Source organism: Podarcis filfolensis (assembly GCF_964270895.1).
Source record: "Podarcis filfolensis genome assembly, chromosome: 10".
NCBI lineage: Eukaryota > Metazoa > Chordata > Lepidosauria > Squamata > Lacertidae > Podarcis > Podarcis filfolensis.
In genome coordinates this window covers 11,777,751-11,798,847 of record NC_139612.1, presented here as the reverse complement: position 1 = coordinate 11,798,847, position 21,097 = coordinate 11,777,751, and the positions used below count along the sequence as shown (strand labels likewise).

The following is a 21,097-nucleotide window of genomic DNA, read 5'->3' as shown; positions in this document are numbered from 1 at the left end:
CCAAACTCGGCTCTCCAGATGTTTTGGGACTACAATTCCCATCATCCCTAGCTAACAGGACCAGTGGTCAGGGATGATGGGAATTATAGTCCCGAAACATCTGGAGGTCTGAGTTTGGGGAAGCCTGATTTAGGGCTTTAGGTAAGGTACGGGACACGGTGGCACTGTGGTATAAACCACTAAGCCTTCTTGGGCATGCTGATCAGAAGGTTGGTGGTTCAAATCTCCATGACGGGGTGAGCTCCCATTGCTCTATTGTAGCTCCTTGTCAACCTAGCAGTTCAAAAGCATACCAGTGCAAGTACTGCTGTGGCGGGAAGGTAAATGGCATTTCTGTGCACTCTGGTTTCCATCAGTGTTCAATTGTGCCAGAAGTGGTTTAGTCATGCTGGCCACATGACCTGGAAAGCTGTCTGTGGACAAACACTGGCTTCCTTCACTGGCCTGAAAGTGAGATGAGCGCTGCACCCCATAGTCACCTTTGACTGAACTTAACCATCCAGGGCTCCTTTACCTTTTTACCTAGGGCTTTAGACACCCACAGTAATACCTTGAACTTAGCTCTACTGAGCTCACACTTGATCTACTATAACTCCAGAATTCCCTTGGGCTTTTCTCAGACACTCTGGACTTCCATCTCTATCCCTTCAGCAAGTATTCCATCATATCCCTACCTCTCTTGATGTGACTCTTTTTGGTGTGACCCTCTCCCACTGTACTCCAACCAACCCACCTTAACATCACATTATCCCTCTCCTTTTGCCTAGCTGTAAAACTAGACAAAAACTTGATTTTGTCATTAAATAATAATTGTTGGTCGTATTTAGGGTTAGGTTTGGTTTATAGCCAGTTTCGGACAATGTTTGCTTAAAGGTGATTAAAAAATAGTCGGGGAGAAATGTTGAAGATATTCTCAACGTCATATGTGTTATCAATTACTCCACAGTAATTGATGTGCACACTGAAACGGGCTCTATATTGTTTTATTCTTGGAAAATAATAGCTTTTCTTCCAAAATAAACAAAGCAAAATACAGGGCAATAACACATATCATATTTATTAATCATATCCAACTTGTACTTTTATTTAGGTTACAGCTTGTTCTATATATGGGTATTTTGGCACTAATTATAGAACAGATTGTGCGGGGATTTCTACGGGACTGCACTATGGCAATACAGATTAAGCAATTAACCTTGATGTCACTGTAATTATTAAGATACTTTAGCAAAATGAACTAATTTCCCCACAGGATGTTCTGCTGAAATCAACTTTCCCTCTCTTTAAGATGCCAAAATAGGAAATGTTAATGGAAAATTAAGTTTGCGATTTTTAATAAATCTACAGGGTATATGGCTCTTTCTCAGTACTGTGTATTTTAGGTGTTTTGTGCATAATAATTCCAGTTAAGGCATGACAAATTACATTTAGAGAGAATTTTCTTCCATCTACATTTGCACAGAAAAATGCCTGTATTTTGTCAAATATCCTTAACAGGATGTCTTCTAATGAAAAGATGCAGAATTACAGCTGCCCACAGTGTCCTGCTATATAGTGCCACAAAAAGGACACATTCTGCACAGTGGCACAATTTGCCCTCTACTTGCCATGCCCTTAAAGGACAGCACATAATACCACAATTCTGATCCCTTCCCTTCACAAAGCCCTTAACATGATCCCATTGTTATCCTGGAAGACCAAATATATTGCAATGGTAGCTCTTAGTTTCACTGTTTACGGATATTCTAACATATATCCTTCACATCGTTCCTTACTGATATGTTCCAAATATTCACACTCCCCAACTTCCTCTAGTTGTGGAAATATTCTGGAGCAGCAGTTTTATAGTGTCTGTTTCCTTACAAAGAGAGTTGGTTGAAAAGAGAGTGGAGATAATGGGGAAAACCTGCAATGGTGTTACGTGCTAATCTTTTTGGCAGCATCACTTGGCCCAAAGCAACAGCATATATTCCCAGGGTTGAATGAATCTTTATTTGCATCAGCCATCGGCCATAGCAATAAAAGAACAATACAATATGCAAAGAATAGAAATAAAAAGTCAGTTATATAAAATATATTTTAGGGTTTTGAATCAATAGTCAAATAGTGGCTCTTATTCTGATTGCCCCAGCTAGAAACCTTGCAATCTTTGCTGTCACCTTGATCTGCCAAGAGAAAGGACACTGTGGCAGTGGTTGGGCAACCCGGAATGGACAATAAAAGAGGGGTGATAATCTCATTCCTCAAGTCTTTATAAAGACTGCAAGCCAGAAGGGCATGCGCCACCAATTCGGTACTGCCATCTCCACAGGGACACAAGCGTGGATATGTCATTCTAAAACATCACAGGGCATGCTTGTCGATTAAAGCATTTATTACCTTGATTTTTTCCCCATCAAAATGCAGTCTCCCTGCTGCCAGTTGCTGGTTGTTCTGCTGTGCCCTCTGACGTCACACTTTAACAATGCATTATGAACTTTAAAAGTAGGATGTCATTGTTGGGAATTCCATTCCACCCTCCACTGCAGATATGTGGGACTGTTACATGTCACATGTCTGTTTACATTCCAGCACAGAATGCTGGAGTTCCCATGAGCAGAACATCTGCTCTGTATTGCTTTTGTTTTCTCTCTCTCCGAGAAGAATGACAGGGAGAGAGGCCATGTTTTCCTTTGTCCTGATTTATGTATAATAAATGCATAGTATAGTACAGTATCCACGCCTTGAGCCTGATCTGTTGTGTGTTTACTCTGCTGAGAAATGTGTGCTCTTGGATGCACAGCAGCTTGAGTCGCAGATGCACATCGGAGGAGGATGACTGATGGATCTCTGCAGTGGCAAGGCTGAAAAGGGAGACGCTCTGGCTGGGGCCAAGCCAGCTGGCTTTCCATCCCTGGTTCTGACAGTCATGTGTCCATATACATTATCAAAACTCTTCCTTATCCCTTCCTTAACATTAAAAAACCATGGGTGTAGATCTGCCCCAAGTCAGGGAAGAAACTTCACCAGACCTAGAATTGGGATAGAGAAATTGTTATCAAAACACAGACAGAAAATGACTGTTGTTGTTCTTGTTGTTGTTGTTATAAAATTGTCCAGTAGCACCTGAGAGACCAACTAAGTTTGTTCTGAGTAGTATCAGCATGCACACAAAAGCTTATACCCAGAACAAACTTAGTTGGTCTCTAAGGTGCTACTGAACAATTTTATTATTATTATTATTTATTTCAATTGCATCAGGCCAACACGGCTACCTACCTGGATCTATTGTTGTTGTTGCTATTATTATTATTATTATTATTATTATTATTATTATTATTATTATTATATTAGTGTTGAGTCTTGACATTGATATGAAATGAACATGAGGGTGCTTGCATGAAGATTAGATCTCTGAAGTAGAGTTATTTGCAAATGAACAGCTGCGAATACCCGATATAGCACAATTCTATTGTTTAGGTGAAATAAAATGAAATGTTATTAGCCATAAGAACATGGGATGTTTGTAGCACCAGCACCCCCACAACCTCCCCCCCCCCCAAGTTATTACCAATATGTATGAAGTTGACGAAACCAGAGGTATCAATATAGGCAAAGACGATTAATTCATTCCTCATGCATGGTTTGCATGCAAAACCATGCAATCTGGAATGACCATTGTGTTTAGAATGAAGAAGAAAAGATACAAATCTAAAAGTAGGCTGTAATGTTAAAACTGACAGAAATGGAGCGGAAAACATTTAAAGTCATTAATTCCTTCACATTCCTTCACTTCATTATATTTCACATTTAAACATTTGAAAACTTCCTTCTCTGTTCCTTGTGGATTCAATTCGGAAGTGTGTTTGATTTATTTTTGCATCCTTTTTTATTATGATAATGTTTAAAAATGTCTGAAATTATGCTGGGATAGATTCTTTTTTAGAGCATGATGAAAAGTGGAAGCCAGAGCTTAGTTTCTTTTCACCTCAGCTCCTGGTTGTGTTGAACGGAACACAATATCTTTCCGGGCGATTTTATGAATATGTACATAAGTGGGGAAGGTTTTCATCTATTTTGAAAAGAAATCCCATAGCCCTTAAGCAGTATGAAAATGAACAAGTCATTTCCTTATAGCTTTCCTATTGTAGATATTTCAAAAGTCCTTCACGATGTCTCAAAATGTGCACCATTTTGATTAGATCATTATACCCTTGGAAATTATTATTGCTGCAATGTTAAATATTAATCACACTCCACAACATTTTCTCTGTCTCTGAGAGTTTATAAGGTGATATGATTTCTGGTCTGAAATACTATAGTTATTTCCCCAAAGTAGAAGTGAAGAATACTACTGCCTCCTCCAAAACCTACTGAAACCCGAAATTGCATTAATATTGACTTCAATAGGCCTTGATTAACGTGTATTACCACCAAAGCTGCTACAGGGTAACTTGAGGTAATAGATGAGCTCTCTCTGTCCTTTAATAGTCATGGATCTTTTGTTCGCTGTAAAATTGGAAAATGTGGAAGAGAAGCTCGAGTCCCTTGAATTCGTTAACTTGGCTTGCCAGCAATCGGCACATTTTTCTACTCCTCCACTGCGCATCAAAAACCCCTATACGATACTCCAACAAATAGTCTGTCCTCCAGCCTCAGCTTTTGGAGCTGGAGTCAGTCAACGCCCCCATCCTTGGTCAGGTGGAAAAGGCCTGCAAGGCAGGGAGCAGGTCTTCCAGGACTCACAGCCAAGATACCTTGCATGCCATGAACGCAGTGCCTTTTTTGTTCTATTCTACTCTTATGCAGTTTGGGACACGGGTGGCGCTGTGGAATAAAACATAGAGCCTAGGGCTTGCTGATCAGAAGGTCGGTGGTTCGAATCCCCGCAACAAGGTGAGCTCCCGTTGCTCGATCCCTGCTCGTGTCAACCTATCAGTTTGAAAGCACACAGTGCAAGTAGATAAATAGGTACCACTCTGGCGGGGAGGTAAACAGCGTTTCTGTGCACTGCTTTGGTTTGCCAGAAGCGGCTTCGGCATGCTGGCCACACGACCCAGAGGCTGTACACCGGCTCCCTCAGTCAGTAAAGCGAGATGAGCGCCGCAACCCCAGAGTCATCCACGACTGGACCTAATGCTCAGGGGTCCCTTTACTCTTATGCAGGTTTGTAAGGGTGGGGACCTGTAGTCTAGGTTGCACGATTTTGAGGGGGCATGAACCAGGCACACCCAAGCAGAGATCTTCATCCCACCCTGCCTGGATCCCGGAGCCTGGCCTAGCCTTGCCACTATGTCCCTGGCCCCTTCACTAAATGGTTGTCTGGCCAATATTGGGGGTACGCCCACCAAAGGCCGTGTAGACCAGCTGGGCTCCCCCCTGGGCAGGTGGACAGGCAGCTTGGCATGGCCTTGTGAACTCTCTGTGCCCCACGCCCATCTGGCAGCCAGGGCTGGGCTGGTGCGGCGGGTTTCATTCACCCTCCGTTGCCCACCCAGCGTACATGCATGCCCCGGGCACCAGCAAAGGATGCAACGCCACTGCTCCTATGGATTGGAGTCCATGGGGAATCTTCAAGAATGTGTTGAGCATTTCACTTCAAGGGAAAGACCCTGCATATGTGGATTTTTTTGTCTCACCCTCCAAAGTGTTTTAAGTTTTCATAATTTTGTTATGGATCCATCTTTGCCGTATATGGGAAGTGCATAGGAAGCTGTCTGATGGTCCAATTAGCTCAGCACCATCCATAGATATTGAAAGTTTAGGCATGAATCTTTTCCACCCTACCAAAAATGGAACCTGAGACCTTCTGCAGGCAAGGCAGTTATTCTAATACTGAGATATGGTCCTTCCCCTAGGCCAGGCATAGGCAAACTCAGCCCTCCAGATGTTTTGGGGCTACAACTCCCATCATCCCTAGCTAACAGGTCCAGTGGTCAGGGAGGATGGGAATTGTAGTCTCAAAAATAACCGGAGGGCCGAGTTTGCCTATGCCTGCCCTAGGCATTATCATTGCATCTCAGAAGCTACTGTTTCACAATGTCTTAATACTTATTATTTATTTATGTATTTATTTATTTCTAGGAATACAAAACCTGGAAGTTTTGCAGCCTTGTGTGGTCATTGGGTCAGCTGGTGCCATTTTATATAGTCATGCTGTTTATAAAATTAGAAATACTCTGTAAAAGAGAAATGTATAAAATGCAATTATGGAAAAATAAATGATGTCTTCAGGATATATCTTTATTATATTGTTCACAATGCATAGCTATTGCTGGACCATTTCCAGCTTCAAACAAGGTTGTTGTGTGCCACTAATACATCATAAAACCCCATTTTAAATAGCTGAAACTTGGCAGTGAGAAATTTGCTCCAGGCTATTTCACATACAAATGTCAGCTTGAGAGCACATTGTTTAAAATACTTTCCGCATTGTTAAGTAATAAAACCAGAATAGTACATTCAAATAGAAATCTAATATGTAAAGTTTGGTCTTTGCTTTATGCTTTTAAACTAGGAGGATTGCAGAACAGCAGACTAGTTGAGTGGGCAAATATATAACGGGCCAGAAATAGCTAAGTGAAATGAGCCTAAGATCAGCCAGTCAATTAAGCCATCAATCAGTCAGACAAGACATCTAAGATTAATTTCACAGCAAGGGATTCAACATTTTGAGGAAAACTGAAACATCGAAGTCTCTCTTTCTGAAAGCGCATGTTTAGGGCTAGCATGTTTAGCCCCAGTACTTTATTAGATAGGTGTGTTTCAGTTTAGGGTTCTTGGTTGTTGTTCTTTATAAGGAAATTATGAAAGAATATTTTAAAATAACTAACCGATAGATGGGTAAAAACCTCCCATCTCAGTTGGTGAAGACCCAGAACAACCAGAACAATAGCAGGTCATATTGAGTGGATTAGATAGTTCTCAAAGACCAAGCATCTCATAGCTACATTTGTCTTTTAAGATACAGCGTGTCTTTTCTGTTTTCACTCCATGCTTTTCAGATACTGAGTGACGCCCAATGTAGCCTTCATGCATTGGGGCTCCTTCTTCATCTTCTCCCTGTGCAGCCCACCCCACCCCCAAAACTTCCAGATGATTGGAATACTCTTTTGTGCATTTTGTGTGTGCCTGGTTGGAGCTATTATTTCACAACTGACTTCCATTTCTGGGAATTTCATTTATTTTTACTTCTAAGAGATTCTTAACCACACAATCCTACTCAATCAGGAATCAAGTAGTGAATGTGATGACATCACAGCACCATGTAGCTAATTGGATTTGGCTTCCTGATGATGTCAATGTGGGAAATCCTTTCACCACTTCCCGATGTTTCCTGACTAACCGCAGGGCTGGATTTCGGTTTGATGAGGCCCTAAGCTACTGAAGGTAATGGGGCCATTTATATGTCCAGCTGTCCTTTGTCAACAGCAAATTGTCGCTGTTTTTTTGTGTTGAATATATGCTATATGGTAATTTATGAACCTAATAGGTATCTAAAGCCATTAGCACATTACAAAATATGTATTTTATCAAAGTAATGGGTGAACTGAAATACAATTAAGAAGTATATTAATAGTGAAATACAATGAAGAAGAAGTATATTAATAACATTACTTGCATCATAGGAGCCTACATAACACAAAATACTGTTGCTGTATGTAGGTTTTGTTTTATTCATTTTTTATCTTATCTTTTGGAAATGTACATCCAGTTGTTTTTTCCCTTTGATTTTTTTGGGGGCCCCCAAGAGAGTGGGGCCCTAAGCTATAGCTTGTTTAGCTTATATGTAAATCCAGCACTTCCTAACCATAAACTTAGCTTGAATGGCTTGAGCTGTGGGAGTACGGACAACATATTTCTTCTTTTGCAATGGTGTGCAAGATGTTTGCAAAAATAAAATAAAATTTGAAAAGGGAGCACTCGTCCCATTAATTCTTTGGAAAATTCACTGCAGAAGGTTGTATTGGATAAGTTGTGTTAAGACTATGTGTTGTAATCATTAATTTTTTTTTAAAAAAAATCCAGTAGCACCTTAGAGACCAACTAAGTTTGTTCTGGGTGTAAGCTTTTGTGTGCTTATCTATCCAAGCTCCCAAGTCGAGCAGGTACCACATTGTTGTATTATCTCTGACTTCATGAGCTACCCCATCAGCTCACGGCTTTTTGAAGCGTTGCCCCTTTGAACATCATTTACTTCTTTCTATAGATGAGCTTTGACAGAAAATGCTGAACCTGTCTTTGAACTTCTATGTATTTGGACATTTTGGATGCTTCCTTTGATCTCCCTAGAAGAGGAAAGGGGACTCTCCCATCGTTTTCCTCTTTTATGCAAAGCTTCCCTGGTGAGGGCAGGTAAATTTTTAATAAGGCTCACATGAAAGGTACTTAAAATTCAGCTGGGAAATGAAAGAGTTAAGGTAATGGGTTAAAGAGTTAAAGAGGCAGGCCTTGATCTTAGACCTTTCAAGTTGAGTCAAAACATGGATAGAAGGAAGAAGAAGGAAACAAATCCCCAGTTATACTGAACATGTGTGCATAGCTTTGGGAATGTAAATAAGTAATATTCTATTCTATATCACAAATATAACTAGCCTTCAGTGATTGAATGTTCGGTCCTTTTAATTTAGGAATTACTTTCTACTATCACTTTTTTTAAGCCACAAGGTCTGGTGTGTGTCAGTTCTTTGTGTGCTTTCTCCCCAGTATGACCACTCAATCCTTGTCATCAATAAGAACCTGCATTATTATTTAGAAGGTCTGATGGGGAATAAAAATTCATAACAAAAGGCAGTAGAGTGAATGGGTGTTGGGTTTGTAAAACTGGACCAGTTTTTTTAATATTGAATGCAAACAAAATTCCTAATAGAACTTATTCTATTCTGTTCTGTTCCGATCTGTTCTGATCTATTCTCTTCTCTTCTCTTAATTCCTTTTTATGTCACCAAAGGACATAAATGAAGCTTAGAAAATGAAGTAAATTATTTGAATGATGCACTATACTGAATGCCTCAATGTAATATAGCAGAAGTCTTCCTCATTTTCAGAACAGGGACACACACACCCATACATATGCATGTCTAACTGTTTTGACCCAAAAATTGAGCCAGCTGAGGCTCAGTCATGGGTCCTGACCAACCTCCCGAAGAGCAACGGCACAAAGTATATCATTTGACAGCAGATACTTTAAAAAATCTGGTGGATTTACACAAAAATTTGTTTAGGACCAAACAAGCTACCATGAGAGCCAGTGTGGTGTTGTGGTTAAGAGCGGTAGACTCGTAATCTGGGGGACCGGGTTGCTGGGTGACTTTGGGCTAGTCACACTTCTCTGAAGTCTCTCAGCCTCACTCACCTCACAGAGTGTTTGTTGTGGGGGAGGAAGGAAAGGAGAATGTTAGCTGCTTTGAGACTCCTTTGGGTAGTGATAAAGCAGGATATCAAATCCAAACTCTTCTTCTTCTTCTCTTCCTCTTCCAGGAAACCCAGCCTATAATATAGCATTTGCCCCAACATCTGGGAATATAGGCACAATACACTGATACAGAATTACGCTATGGCCATAACTTTCCAATTGCCAGTGTGGGTTAGTCAGAGTTTAGGGGAAGCTTGAGAAGATAAAGTTTTCTGCTGCCTCCCTGTTTGGGTGACCTCTCCTGCCCTCAACCCAAAGCCCGATGTTATATGCTGCCCCATACTTGTTATTGCCCACCCCACACATCTTAAGGCATGCTGAGGGCAGGCTTGCCTTAACACACACACACACACACACACACACACACACACACACACACGTAAATACGCCTGGGGTGCTAGTAAGACAGCTAGACCCTATCTGGAGATTAGAAGCTAAGAAGCTTTACAACAATACCTATTGCTCAGTGGTAAAGTGAAGCTCATCCATATAGAAGATCCCAGGTTCACTGGTTTTCTTTCAGGTAATAGGTTTGGTCATGATTGCTACCTGAGGCTTTGGAGTGCTAATTCTTTCCAACCTCTCCACAGCCTTCAAATTTGTTTCTGTGCCCAGTTTAAAGTGCACGTTGTTAGCAAAAATGTATAAGGATTTATCTAATGTATGCTGGAAGTGTAAAGATAAAGTGATGCCTTCCATCAGCTTCGGCTGGTGTTGCAGTTACGCCCCTATCTGGACAGGGATAGACTAACTACTGTTGTCTATGCTCTGGTAACCTGAAGGTTAGATTACTGCAATATGTTATACGTAGGGCTGACTTTGAAGACGGTTCGGAAGCTTCAGCTGGTGCAGAATTCAGTGGTCAGGTTGCTCACCGGAGCAAGATGGTTTGAGCATATTACACCGATCGTGGTCCGACTGCACTGGCTACCAGTTAGTTTCCGGGCCCAATTCAAAGTGCTGGTTTTGATCTATAAAGACTTAAACGGCTCAGGGTTGCAAGACCTGAAGGATCGCCTCTTTCCATATGAACCTACCCAGACCCTGAGATCTTTTGAGGCCCTTATTCATGTGCCTCTTCCTCAAGAGGTCTGGAGGGTGGCAACATGAGAACGGACCTTCTCTGCAGTGACTCCCCAGCTGTGGAATGCTCTCCCTAGGGAAGTTTGTCTGGCACCTTCATTATACACCTTTAGGTGCCAGGCAAAAACGTTCCTTTTCAACCAGGCCTTTGCCTACATCCTATACCCTTTTTAAAAAAATAAATTAAAAATGCTGGCTCTTTTTGGGGGGAGGTATTGGGCTGTTGGTTATTTTTTCATTTTATGTATTTGATATTTTATGTGAACCGCCCTGAGACCTTCGGGTATAGGGCGGTATATAAATAATAATAATAATAATAATAATAATAATAATAATAATAATAATAATTCTATGGTGGTCGTGCAAAAAGGTAATAGGTTTCTGGGAAATGATTTATAATGAATTGAAGAAAATGTTTAAGATAACTTTTGTTTAAAAACCAGAGGCCTTTTTATTAGGAATAACAGGTGAAGACATACCAAGAAATGTTAAAAGACTATTTATGTATTCAACTACAGCCTCAAGGATGTTACTTTGCCCAGCAATGGAAAAAAGAGGAAGTACCAATGAAGGAGGAATGGATAACTAAGATGATAGAATATGCCGAAATAGCAAAGATGACCGTGAAAATCCACGACCAAGGTAAAAAAAAGCTTGTACAAGACTGGACTATATTTATAGAATATCTTAAGGTCCACTGTAAAGACCTAAAAACATTAGCAGGGCTGACATAACATCTATGAAGTAATGTGAATTAGGGTTATCAATGGACTGGTAACTGAATGGAAAAATAAAGATGTGTAAGGTAATAAAAAAGGGACACAAGTGGCGCTGTGGTCTAAACCACTGAACTTCTTGGGCTTGCCTATCAGAAGGTTGGCGGTTTGAATCCCCGTGATGGGGTGAGCTCCCGTTGCTTGGTCCCTGCTCCTGCCAACCTAGCAGTTTGAAAGCACACCAAAGTGCAAGTAGATAAATAGGTACCGCTCTGGTTGGAAGGTAAACAGCGTTTCGATGTGCTGCTCTGGTTTTGGTGTTCTGTTGCGCCAGAAGCAGCTTAGTCATGCTGACCACATGACCTGGAAAAACTGTCTGTGGACAAACCCCAGCTCCCTCGGCCTGTAAAGCGAGATGAGCGCTGCAACCCCTGAGTTGTATGCGACTGGACTTAACTGTCAATGGTCCTTTACCTTTTTAAGGTAATAAAGGTGAAAAATTGGAAACCAGGGGTGGGGTGGGGGGAAGTCTAGAAGGGATGAAGATGTAAGTAATTTGGATGTTAAATTATTGAAAATTGAAAATAATATATGAAAAGTAAAGTGCACATTGTTTCCTCACAACAATCTAGTGAGGTGGGTTAGGCTGAGGGGTTGTAATTGGCTCAAAGTGACCATGTGAGCTTTACTAAGAAGCTGGAATTTAAACCAGATACCTGAGTTTGTTGGGCATGCGGGCGGTGGTGGTGGTGGTGGTGGGGACACTGAACTTGCACAATCTTCCTTCGTATCAGAATTGGATTGCTAAAAGCAGGTAAACTCAAGTTCCAGAGGGCAGAAAACACTACAACTTGATTTCTTCAGACTTCATTGTCTGGGGACTACAGCATTGTGTTTAAAAGTCTAGTTTTCTACATTTTTTCAGATAAAGCCAAATTTCTCCCATTTCCTCCATGAAGTGTGTGTGTGTGTGTGTGTGTGTGTGAATTCATGGTTCACCTCAGGTGCCAAAATTTCTTGGGCCGGCCCTGTTCCAAAGCATTACTAAATCCGATTGTGAAGGCAAAGTATTGCAACCATGGCTAGTAGCCATTGTTCTCCTTCTCCCTCACTGCCTGATCCTCCTTTAAAGCCATCCAAATTGTTAAAATACAGCGGTGTCCAGACCGGACTAGGACCTGGGTGTCTAGGGTTCAAATCACATCATGGCTATAGAGCTCCCTGGGTGACCTTGGACCAGGTATTGGTCTCTCAGCCTAGCCTACCTCAGATGGTTATTGTGAGGATAATTTGGAGAGAACAATTGCATCTTGTACACCACATTGAGTTCCTCAGAGAAAGGTGCAGAAACATGTTTTTTAAAAGGTGCCTAGAGGTGGCGAATGTGGGTGAGCCCCCAGGTAGAGAGAGAAGGTGGCTCCATAATACAGTGGTACCTCAGGTTAAGTACTTAATTCATTCCGGAGGTCCGTACTTAACCTGAAACTGTTTTTAACCTGAAGCACCACTTTAGCTAATGGGGCCTCCAGCTGCTGCCGCACCGCCGGAGCCTGATTTCTGTTCTCAACCTGAAGCAAAGTTCTTAACCTGAAGCACTATTTCTGGGTTAGCGGAGTATGTAACCTGAAGCGTATGTAACCTGAAGTACCACTGTACAATGAAGCCCCCCTCCCCCCAAAAGAAAACATTTTTAAAAGAACATTCAGCCCACTGGAACCTATGACCAAATGATGGACATTCAGCCCACTATGACCAAATGATGGACCACTATCCGGTCAACCCCTGGGCAAACAGGTGAGTTTTAAGGAGGTGCCAGAAACTGGACCACAGTCAGGGCTTGCCTTATTTCCTCGATTCTCCAGAGAATTTTCCTCGCAAAGTTGCGAGGGTTTGGGGGAGCTCTAAGGGGAGCTTAGATCCAGCTTCCTGAGCCTTCTAGGTAAAGGTAAAGGGACCCCTGACTGTTAGGTCTCGTTGCGGACAACTCTGGGGTTGCAGCGCTCATCTCGCTTTATTGGCCGAGGGAGCCAGCGTACAGCTTCCGGGTCATGTGGCCAGCATGACTAAGCCGCTTCTGGCAAACCAGAGCAGTGCATGGAAACGCTGTGTACCTTCCCGCCGGAGCGGTACTTATTTATCTACTTGCACTTTGATATGCTTTTGAACTGCTAGGTTGGCAGGAGCAGGGACAGAGCAACGGGAGCTCACCCTGTCACGGGGATTCGAACCGCCGACCTTCTGATTGGCAAGCCCTAGGCTCTGTGTTTTAACCCACAGCGCCACCCGCGTCCCTGCTTGGGGGTAAATACAGGGCTGGGCCAGATGTTTGGCAGCTATCTGAAGGTGCCCAGGTGACATAGGCCTGGCAGAGAGAGCGTTCCTGGAGCCCGGAGCCCATTGGCTTCAGTCCTTGGCCAGGCTGTGACCTCACAACAGGCTGTGGAATCCTGCGGAATGTTTTGTTTCCTAGGAGACCAGGTGAATTGTTTCAAAGGACCCCTGGGTCAGTTGAAAGCCCGGACAGTTGGATTGGTTGAAAGCCATTCAGATTACGTCTTCTGTTCTGGTGTTCGGATTAATTGACTGTCACATAATGTGCCGCTGGTTCTGCAGACGGTAAAGCCATGGGAAAGAGGGGAGACATTGCCTAGTGCAGCAGGTAAACAGACAGCTGAAAAATGTACCTCTTAAGTAAGTAAATATAAATAAATAATACCCGTAAAGAACGCTGGGGCTGATGAATTAACGGTCTGACTCAGAAAAAAAGCAGCTGCTTATGCTGTTTCAAGACCAAATAGAGCACATTAGAAAAACAAAATACTGCAAGAGGCATTTCTCTTCCCTGTGTTTCTTTGAACTCTGCTATGAATCCCCTGAAGAACTTTTGTGGGGAGGGGGGAGAATGCAAATTGTACAGCAGGAACATTAAGATATCCAGGCACAACAGTTTCATCCAACACCTCAGCAAATGAACAGTCACAAAGTTGGTCCCTGAAGATTTACCGCCACAGTCATCTTGCGACTAGGTAGAACTATTTAAAATGAAAATGAATTGACTCTCTACTGCATGTATTTTGCAGGTAAATCACTTGCTTGGGATCTGCGGGAGCAATTTGCTTCTCTCTGTTTCCCAACCAAACAAGACATCCAGGAATCTTAGCCAAAAAAAGATATGACAACTTGAAATGCCTAATTTAGCAGGATTTCTCAGGAATTGCAAGAAAGCTGAATATTGTTGGGAAGGAAATTTCTCACAGGCATATCATCACTAAGTAAACCTAAATTAGCTAAATGGCATGTTGACGTGTAGGCTTTTTTCAGTTGCCTCAAACATGTAATTAGTGAATGACTAAAAAATGGTGGGAAATCTGAAGTGCAGCTGAATATGTGGGATGGGTGATTGCCACTTCAGTTTTCCTTGATTGTTTCCAACTAGCTTTGCCCAATTGCCCTCACTTTCTCAAGGTTTCCTTCCTCAGCCACTTTCCACTGCTTCATCTACTCAACTACTTCAAAACTCTGTTTGAGGCAGGTAATCCCTAACAAATGGCTGCCCAGTCTCTAAAGACCTCTCATGAGGCAGAAAACATTGACCCTTCTAGTGATATCATTGCTGAAACATTGCTCTGACCGTTTGTTAAAAAATCACCAAATGTCCTACTAACATCTCCACCCCTGTAGTTTAAACCCATTTGATGTAGTCATTCCCTCCGAGGCAACATTTAGTATTATTATTTTTAGCTAAATAGGAAAATGTCATCTTTTTATACTACTGTGTCACCGTGGCCAAATCTGTTGTCATTTCTACTCTTAGATCCATGGTTTGGCGGTATTGTTCTTCCCTGCAATTACTTTGTGTAGAAAGGTTCTCATACCTCACATGCACAAATACATTGCGTTCAGAACAGAATGAAGTAACAGTAGGCATGTGGTAGTTTGTAAAGTGCAAATGCTTTGGCGGATTCATATATTAACAACAAATAATGGTTTCCTATCCTGAGCCGATAAACTCTGCTTTGAGAAAAGTCTTGATGGCATAACAAACAGCTGTTAACTAGAGTTGAAAGCTTCCACTTCTTCTTCATCATCATCATCATCATCACCACCACCCTCACAAGCTGGCGCCTCTGGCCTTAGCTGTTACCCTATGATAAATTTCACCGCACACCAGTGACCCCCAACCTTGCTACCATTCCATCGCAGCCTGGTTTTAGTGGCGAATCAGGGGATTTTGATCAATACGGTTTTGTTTGTTTTTAGTTTTTTATTTATACTTTTTCAAATTTATGCATTTCCTTAGTTTTACAATCAATTTAACATTTCAAAATTTGACTTCCTTCTCCCGCTTTCTGCGGTTCCTGCAATTAATTTTTTTTAATATCTTCTGCATAGCCAAATTCATTTAACTCGCTCATTTAACTATCTGTTGTAAATATATGTACTCTTACAAAACTGCAGGTTATTACAATAATCCTGCTAATGTTTTTATCTGTTTACAATTTATCTGCAAATATTCTGTAAACCATTGCCATTCTTTTATAGAAAGTTTGGTATCTTGATTTCTTATTCTTCCAGTAAGTTTCACCATTTCTGCACATTCCATCAGTTTCTGTATCCATTCTTTCTTTCCTGGGACTTCTGCTTCTTTTCATTTTGGGGCGAGTAACATTCTAGCTGCTGTAGTAGCATACATAAATAAATTTCAATACAATTTAGGTAGTTCAGTCCCTATAATTCCCAAAAGAAAAGCTTTTGTGTTTTTTTTAAAAATAAAAGTTATTTTGAACATCCTTTTCAATTCATTATATATCATTTTAGCCAAACAGTTGCTCCCTTGCCAAATAAAATAACTTTTCTTCTGCAAATTAAGCTGCCTATCGGGACTGGTAAGGAGCCAATGGGTGGAGACTGAGACTACGACAGATAAGAGCCATCTAGTTCAACTCTCCCCCACATCCTGCTCTCTGTGTTCTACAGGAGCAAAACTGATACAGTGGAACCTTGGTTCTCAAAATCCGTTCTGGAAGTCTGTTCAACTCCTGAAACCGTTCGAAAACCAAGGCGTGGCTTCCAATTGACTGCAGGAGCTTCCTGCACTCAAGTGGAAGCTATGTCAGATGTTCAGCTTCCAAAAAATGTTCAAAAACTGGAACACTTCTGGGTTTTCCGCATTTGGGAGGTGATTTGTTCGTCAACTAAGCCATTCGAGGATGAAGGTTGCACTGTACTAAGGAGGAGGAAGCCAACAGCCATGGTCATTCCTGGGATTAGTTGTAAGTCAGATATCAGGCAAGTGTGGGCAGCCTGGAGACAGACCAAGATTGGTAGCACTGGGTCCCATTCACTCTATGGATCAGCTTCCATGAAGTTCTGTGCTCCCCATTGCCAGTGTACTGGAAGAAACAAAGATCACCAGTGTTGAAGCAATGATTCTTCAACACCAACTTCGTTGGACTGGTCATGTTGTGCAGATGCCTGATTATTCTCTTCCAAAGCAACTACTCTATTCCAAACTTAAAAATAGAAAGCATAATGCAGGTGGTCAACAAAAGAGGTTTAAAGACTGTCTCAAGCCAAATCTTTAAAAATGTAGTATAAACACAGACAATTGGGAAACACTTGCCTGCGAGCGCTCCAATTGGAGAACAGCCTTTACTAAAGGTGTCAGGGCTTTGAAGACACCCAAACTCAGGATGCAAGGGAGAAATGTGCTAAGAGGAAGGCACGCTTGGCAAATCCACACCGTGATCAACTCCCGCCCAGTAACCAATGTCCCCGCTGCGGAAGGATGTGTGGATCCAGAATTGGCCTCCACAGTCACTTACGGACTCACTGTTAAAACCGTGTTTATGGAAGACAATCTTACTTGGCTACGAGTGATCGCCAAAGAAGAAGAAGACGCCTTCTCTGAGAAGGAAAGTCCTTTAAGATGACTGACACAAAGGCTTGTCAATCTATCCTTGCTGTGCCAAACTGGGTCCTGCTGCCAACTTTGCTTTTTCCAGGAATAGAACTGCATGCATTCTCAAAATGTGAAGGGTACACTACTTTCTTAAACTTACATTTTTCAGAATACACACACATTCTAACAAAACTCTGAGATGGTCACAAGCATCAAGAGGTTGCAGAAACCAACCTGTTGTACAGCAGTTTCTCTTATTATTTTGGACAGTTTGCCAGGCATCCTTGGCAACTACTTGACGTTTTTAAGAAGAGGCACCATTTTAATGTGTTAGATGAGGAAAGATGGGAACTCTTATAAAAGCTTAGCCATTTCACCGATTGGCAGTAAAGAGAAGGGATTGTGTTATTTACTATTCACACAGCTCTAATCATAACATTTATATCCAAAAGCATCTGGTAGATAAAAACCACAACACTGCACACTGGAAAGTATTTTAATTGTCCCATATTCATCCCACCTCTCTATTATTTTGTTATCTGAAATTAATATGGTTTGGAGGGTTTTTATATATCAAGCTCTGTTCCATTTTGGACACAGGGATTTTACATCCTATAAATAAAATATTAAGCTGGACCAGTGTACGGTGAGCAGAAATTGGACAAAATTATCACATTAATATTAACACAGAGATACAAGGAATAACCAACATGAGGCCGAGCGAACTACCGTTTTATGACAACCATTGCCCCTCTTTGCTTCAAAACGTGCCTTAATGCTTGTTATTCATACTGTTTCACACAGTTTAGCTTATGTTTTAAATATAAACTCTTCCTTCTACCTAATTAGAAGGGGGAAATCTCCTCATTTAGGAGGTTTCTGCTGAGAGATAACCTTTTCTGCATGAGATAACAGTAGACGATAACATCCTACCCACTTGGGAGGCTTGTAAGCGACTGCAAAATTTTGTACTTGTATGTTCACCTATAGAAAGGTTATACAACCCTGAGGAAAGTATCATAGTAGTTAGTATATGAAACTACATCATCTGCTTTATTTAGTGCTGGGTTGAAACCTGCCTGCACTTTATTAAAACATTTCTTCCCCTGTGCAAGAGGGCTTTGATTTGTCTGTGTTTTCTTTCTCGGGATACTTTAGATATTTGTCTTCAGATATTTGGTGGTGCAGTGTTGAGCTTACTATGTAGTTGTGAAGTGGCAGTGGGTGGTGTGAGCATATCTCTCTCTCCTTTTCTCTTTCTTCCTATTAAACATTTCTCAAGCGCTCTGCCATCTCCCCTGCTGCCTATGCTTCGTGATCTGAAATAGTCCCATGGGAGAAGTTACCTCAGGTTGTCTTCCCCTGGGCTTTAAGTGAAGAATGGGAAAATGAAGAATGGAAATGAAGAAAGGGAAGCGCCTTAGAACAGTGTACTCAATCATTCTGTTTTTTAAGGAAAGTTATTCCCATTAGGTTAAAATAATAATAATCTGCAATGATTTCTTTAAAAGTGTCTATGTGTATGTATGTATATGGGCCTTTCCCCCCCAGCTGGAGCTCAAGAAAACTCCATTTCAGCACCTCTCAGGTGGGCACCATTCTAAGAGAACAAGGGTGAGCCCTGGCATCGCTGTTTCTAGAAAACATCGCTGTCTATGTATTTGTGTGTGTGTGTGTGTGTGTGTGTATACACACCCACAGACACACAGCCCAACAAGACAACAAGGCCCCACCAATAGCATGCGAATCATTCTTGCTAACCTGACCCAAACACACACACACACACACACTCACACACAAAAACAACAAATTTCACTACAGCCAATCAAAAGACAACCAACCACACCCTAGGCCAACACCAACCTCTCTCACCACCAAAGAAATACAAGAGAATAGTAAAGAGAACCCACACAAGTGACGCTGACACAACACCCCACACATACACTAAGTAGAAGCACTGCCATGCGACCCCACCCCCCTCATCATTCTCCCCTCCACCTCTTCCCCCCTTTTCTTCCTAATGTAACGCTAATGTCTCACGGCAAATGAAACTGTAGAAAACGCGACTTGGAAAATGAGACATTGCACATACTTTTGTAAACCAAGAAATCTTTATTCACACAAAAAGAGAACATACGAGATGAGCAGCTGCCAGGCACACAGTAGGAAGCATCCATGTCTTCTCATGATTATAAGAAAGCCTAGCTGAGGTTGTCCTGGAGTTGCCAGGGAATTCAGTCACCCAAGAGTGCTGGAGAGTGCTTATTCAGATGATTTTTAGAATGAGAAAAGTACACTCTTCTCTGACACACACTTTGTTCACCTTAAGAGGAAGGTAAGTCCCAAACCCCAGACCCCCCCCCCCAAAAAAAAAACCATGCATAATTTCTGAAAATGGTCTGGAAGCTCCAGTTAGTGCAAAATGTTGCGACTGGACTGTTGATGAGGACAGAAGAAGAAGAAGAGTTTGGATTTGATATCCCGCTTTATCACTACCCGAAGGAGTCTCAAAGTGGCTAACATTCTCCTTTCCCTTCCTCCCCAACAACAAACACTCTGTGAGGTGAGTGAGGCTAAGAGACTTCAAAGAAGTGTGACTAGCCCAAGGTCACCCAGCAGCTGCATGTGGAGGAGTGAGGAAGCAAACCTGGTTCACCAGATTATGAGTCTACCGCTCTTAACCACTACACGACACTGGCTCTATCCCCAGAACCTAACTGTGGCGCTTAAACATTCTCAGGTGATCTAAGCTGCTCAGCTTGGCCCCAAGGAAAGAACTGGGCCACAATGTCTCCGGAAGCTCTTAAATATTTACTCATTTCCACAATTAGAAGTTTCACACCGGAGGCACTGAACAGTGAAAAGATAAGTTTGTGTAGGGTAACCGTGACTTGCCGGTATGTGTTTGTGTTCAGTTACTTGGCTGTATCGTTCATCTGCTCTGTATTTCTCTGCACAGATGGAGAAAAATAAAAATCACTTTTGAGAGTTGCAGAAGCCAACAAAGTAACTTCACCCTGCGGGGTTCTAGAGGTTCTTAATTTAAACTATGAATCACTTGCCAAACCTAGAGAGAGACTTCTAAAGCTCCTTCCGTTGGGAGTGATTCTGTCTTTTCTTCTGCACTATATATTTCCGACATTTGGAGCAAGTTAAAGCACTTGAATAGCTGACAGTAATCTTCTCACTTAACTGTGGTTGATCTGCCTATTATTCAGCTGCCCTATAGAAAGTACATGACTCTTTGTTCTTGCCCTCCTCCATTTGCAATGGCAGACCCGCAGGAAAGTGATGTCACCCGGTATTTGTACAAATCAGCTCAAAACAATCTATCGAGTTTGTTTGTTGCTGTTCCCTTGGAATGGAGAGAGGGTGACTCAGAGGATGTTCTTTGGTGAGGGCAGTAAATATCGGAGGCCACTGCAATCTGAGTAAAATTCACAGATCTGTGTGGCATCCATGCAGGCATTGATAATGGAGAGGAATATGTAGTTTTCATTTCTGAACTGGATTAAAATTCTTATTAATTTACTGCAGCTAATTCTGAATCTGGACGCTGGACATATATGATTTTATAGATTTTTTAAAAATGGCAAAAATGAAAGGATCTTAGAGAATTTTTTTTTAAAAAATATATTTAACTTCATTGAATTCCAGTAACAAAAACCAAACAATATCACAAGAAAAAAAGGATATATAACAAATTACACACACAAAAACAACAACCAAGAAATACATAAAAAATAGATGTCTTTCCACCCACGTTTGACCTCTTTCCCTTAATCTTCTTTTATTCATTGTGTTATCAGGTTTACATTGTTTTTGTTCCACTTCCGTCCATTTCCTCAATATTTCTACCCTGTAAACTTTATTCATTGCATATTGATATATTTGTCCCAGAACAATGTTTTTCATGTACCCCTTTACACAATGCCATTCTTCAATTAATTTTTGATCTGTTTGTCCTCTTATCACTGCCTTATCTTCAAGTCCCATATTAGA

The 21,097-nt window shown here is 41.5% G+C and overlaps 1 protein-coding gene across 3 annotated transcripts in view; it reads left to right on the top strand.

The window, feature by feature from the left end:
* The window catches only part of LOC310744244 (uncharacterized protein), a 115,588-nt gene that overhangs the window by 53,328 nt on the left and 41,163 nt on the right, over nt 1-21,097 (top strand). For 2 of the 3 annotated variants that reach the window (XR_014539431.1, XR_014539432.1), the window contains exon 2: nt 10,996-11,258. Coding sequence is in view for 1 of the 3 variants with exons in the window: in XM_083575404.1 (XP_083431530.1) it covers nt 10,996-11,119 (124 nt within the window). In the remaining 2 variants the exon portion in view is untranslated. Of the gene's footprint in view, nt 1-10,995; nt 11,259-21,097 lie in introns of those variants that run through there. The other variant, XM_083575404.1, reaches the window with a different exon arrangement.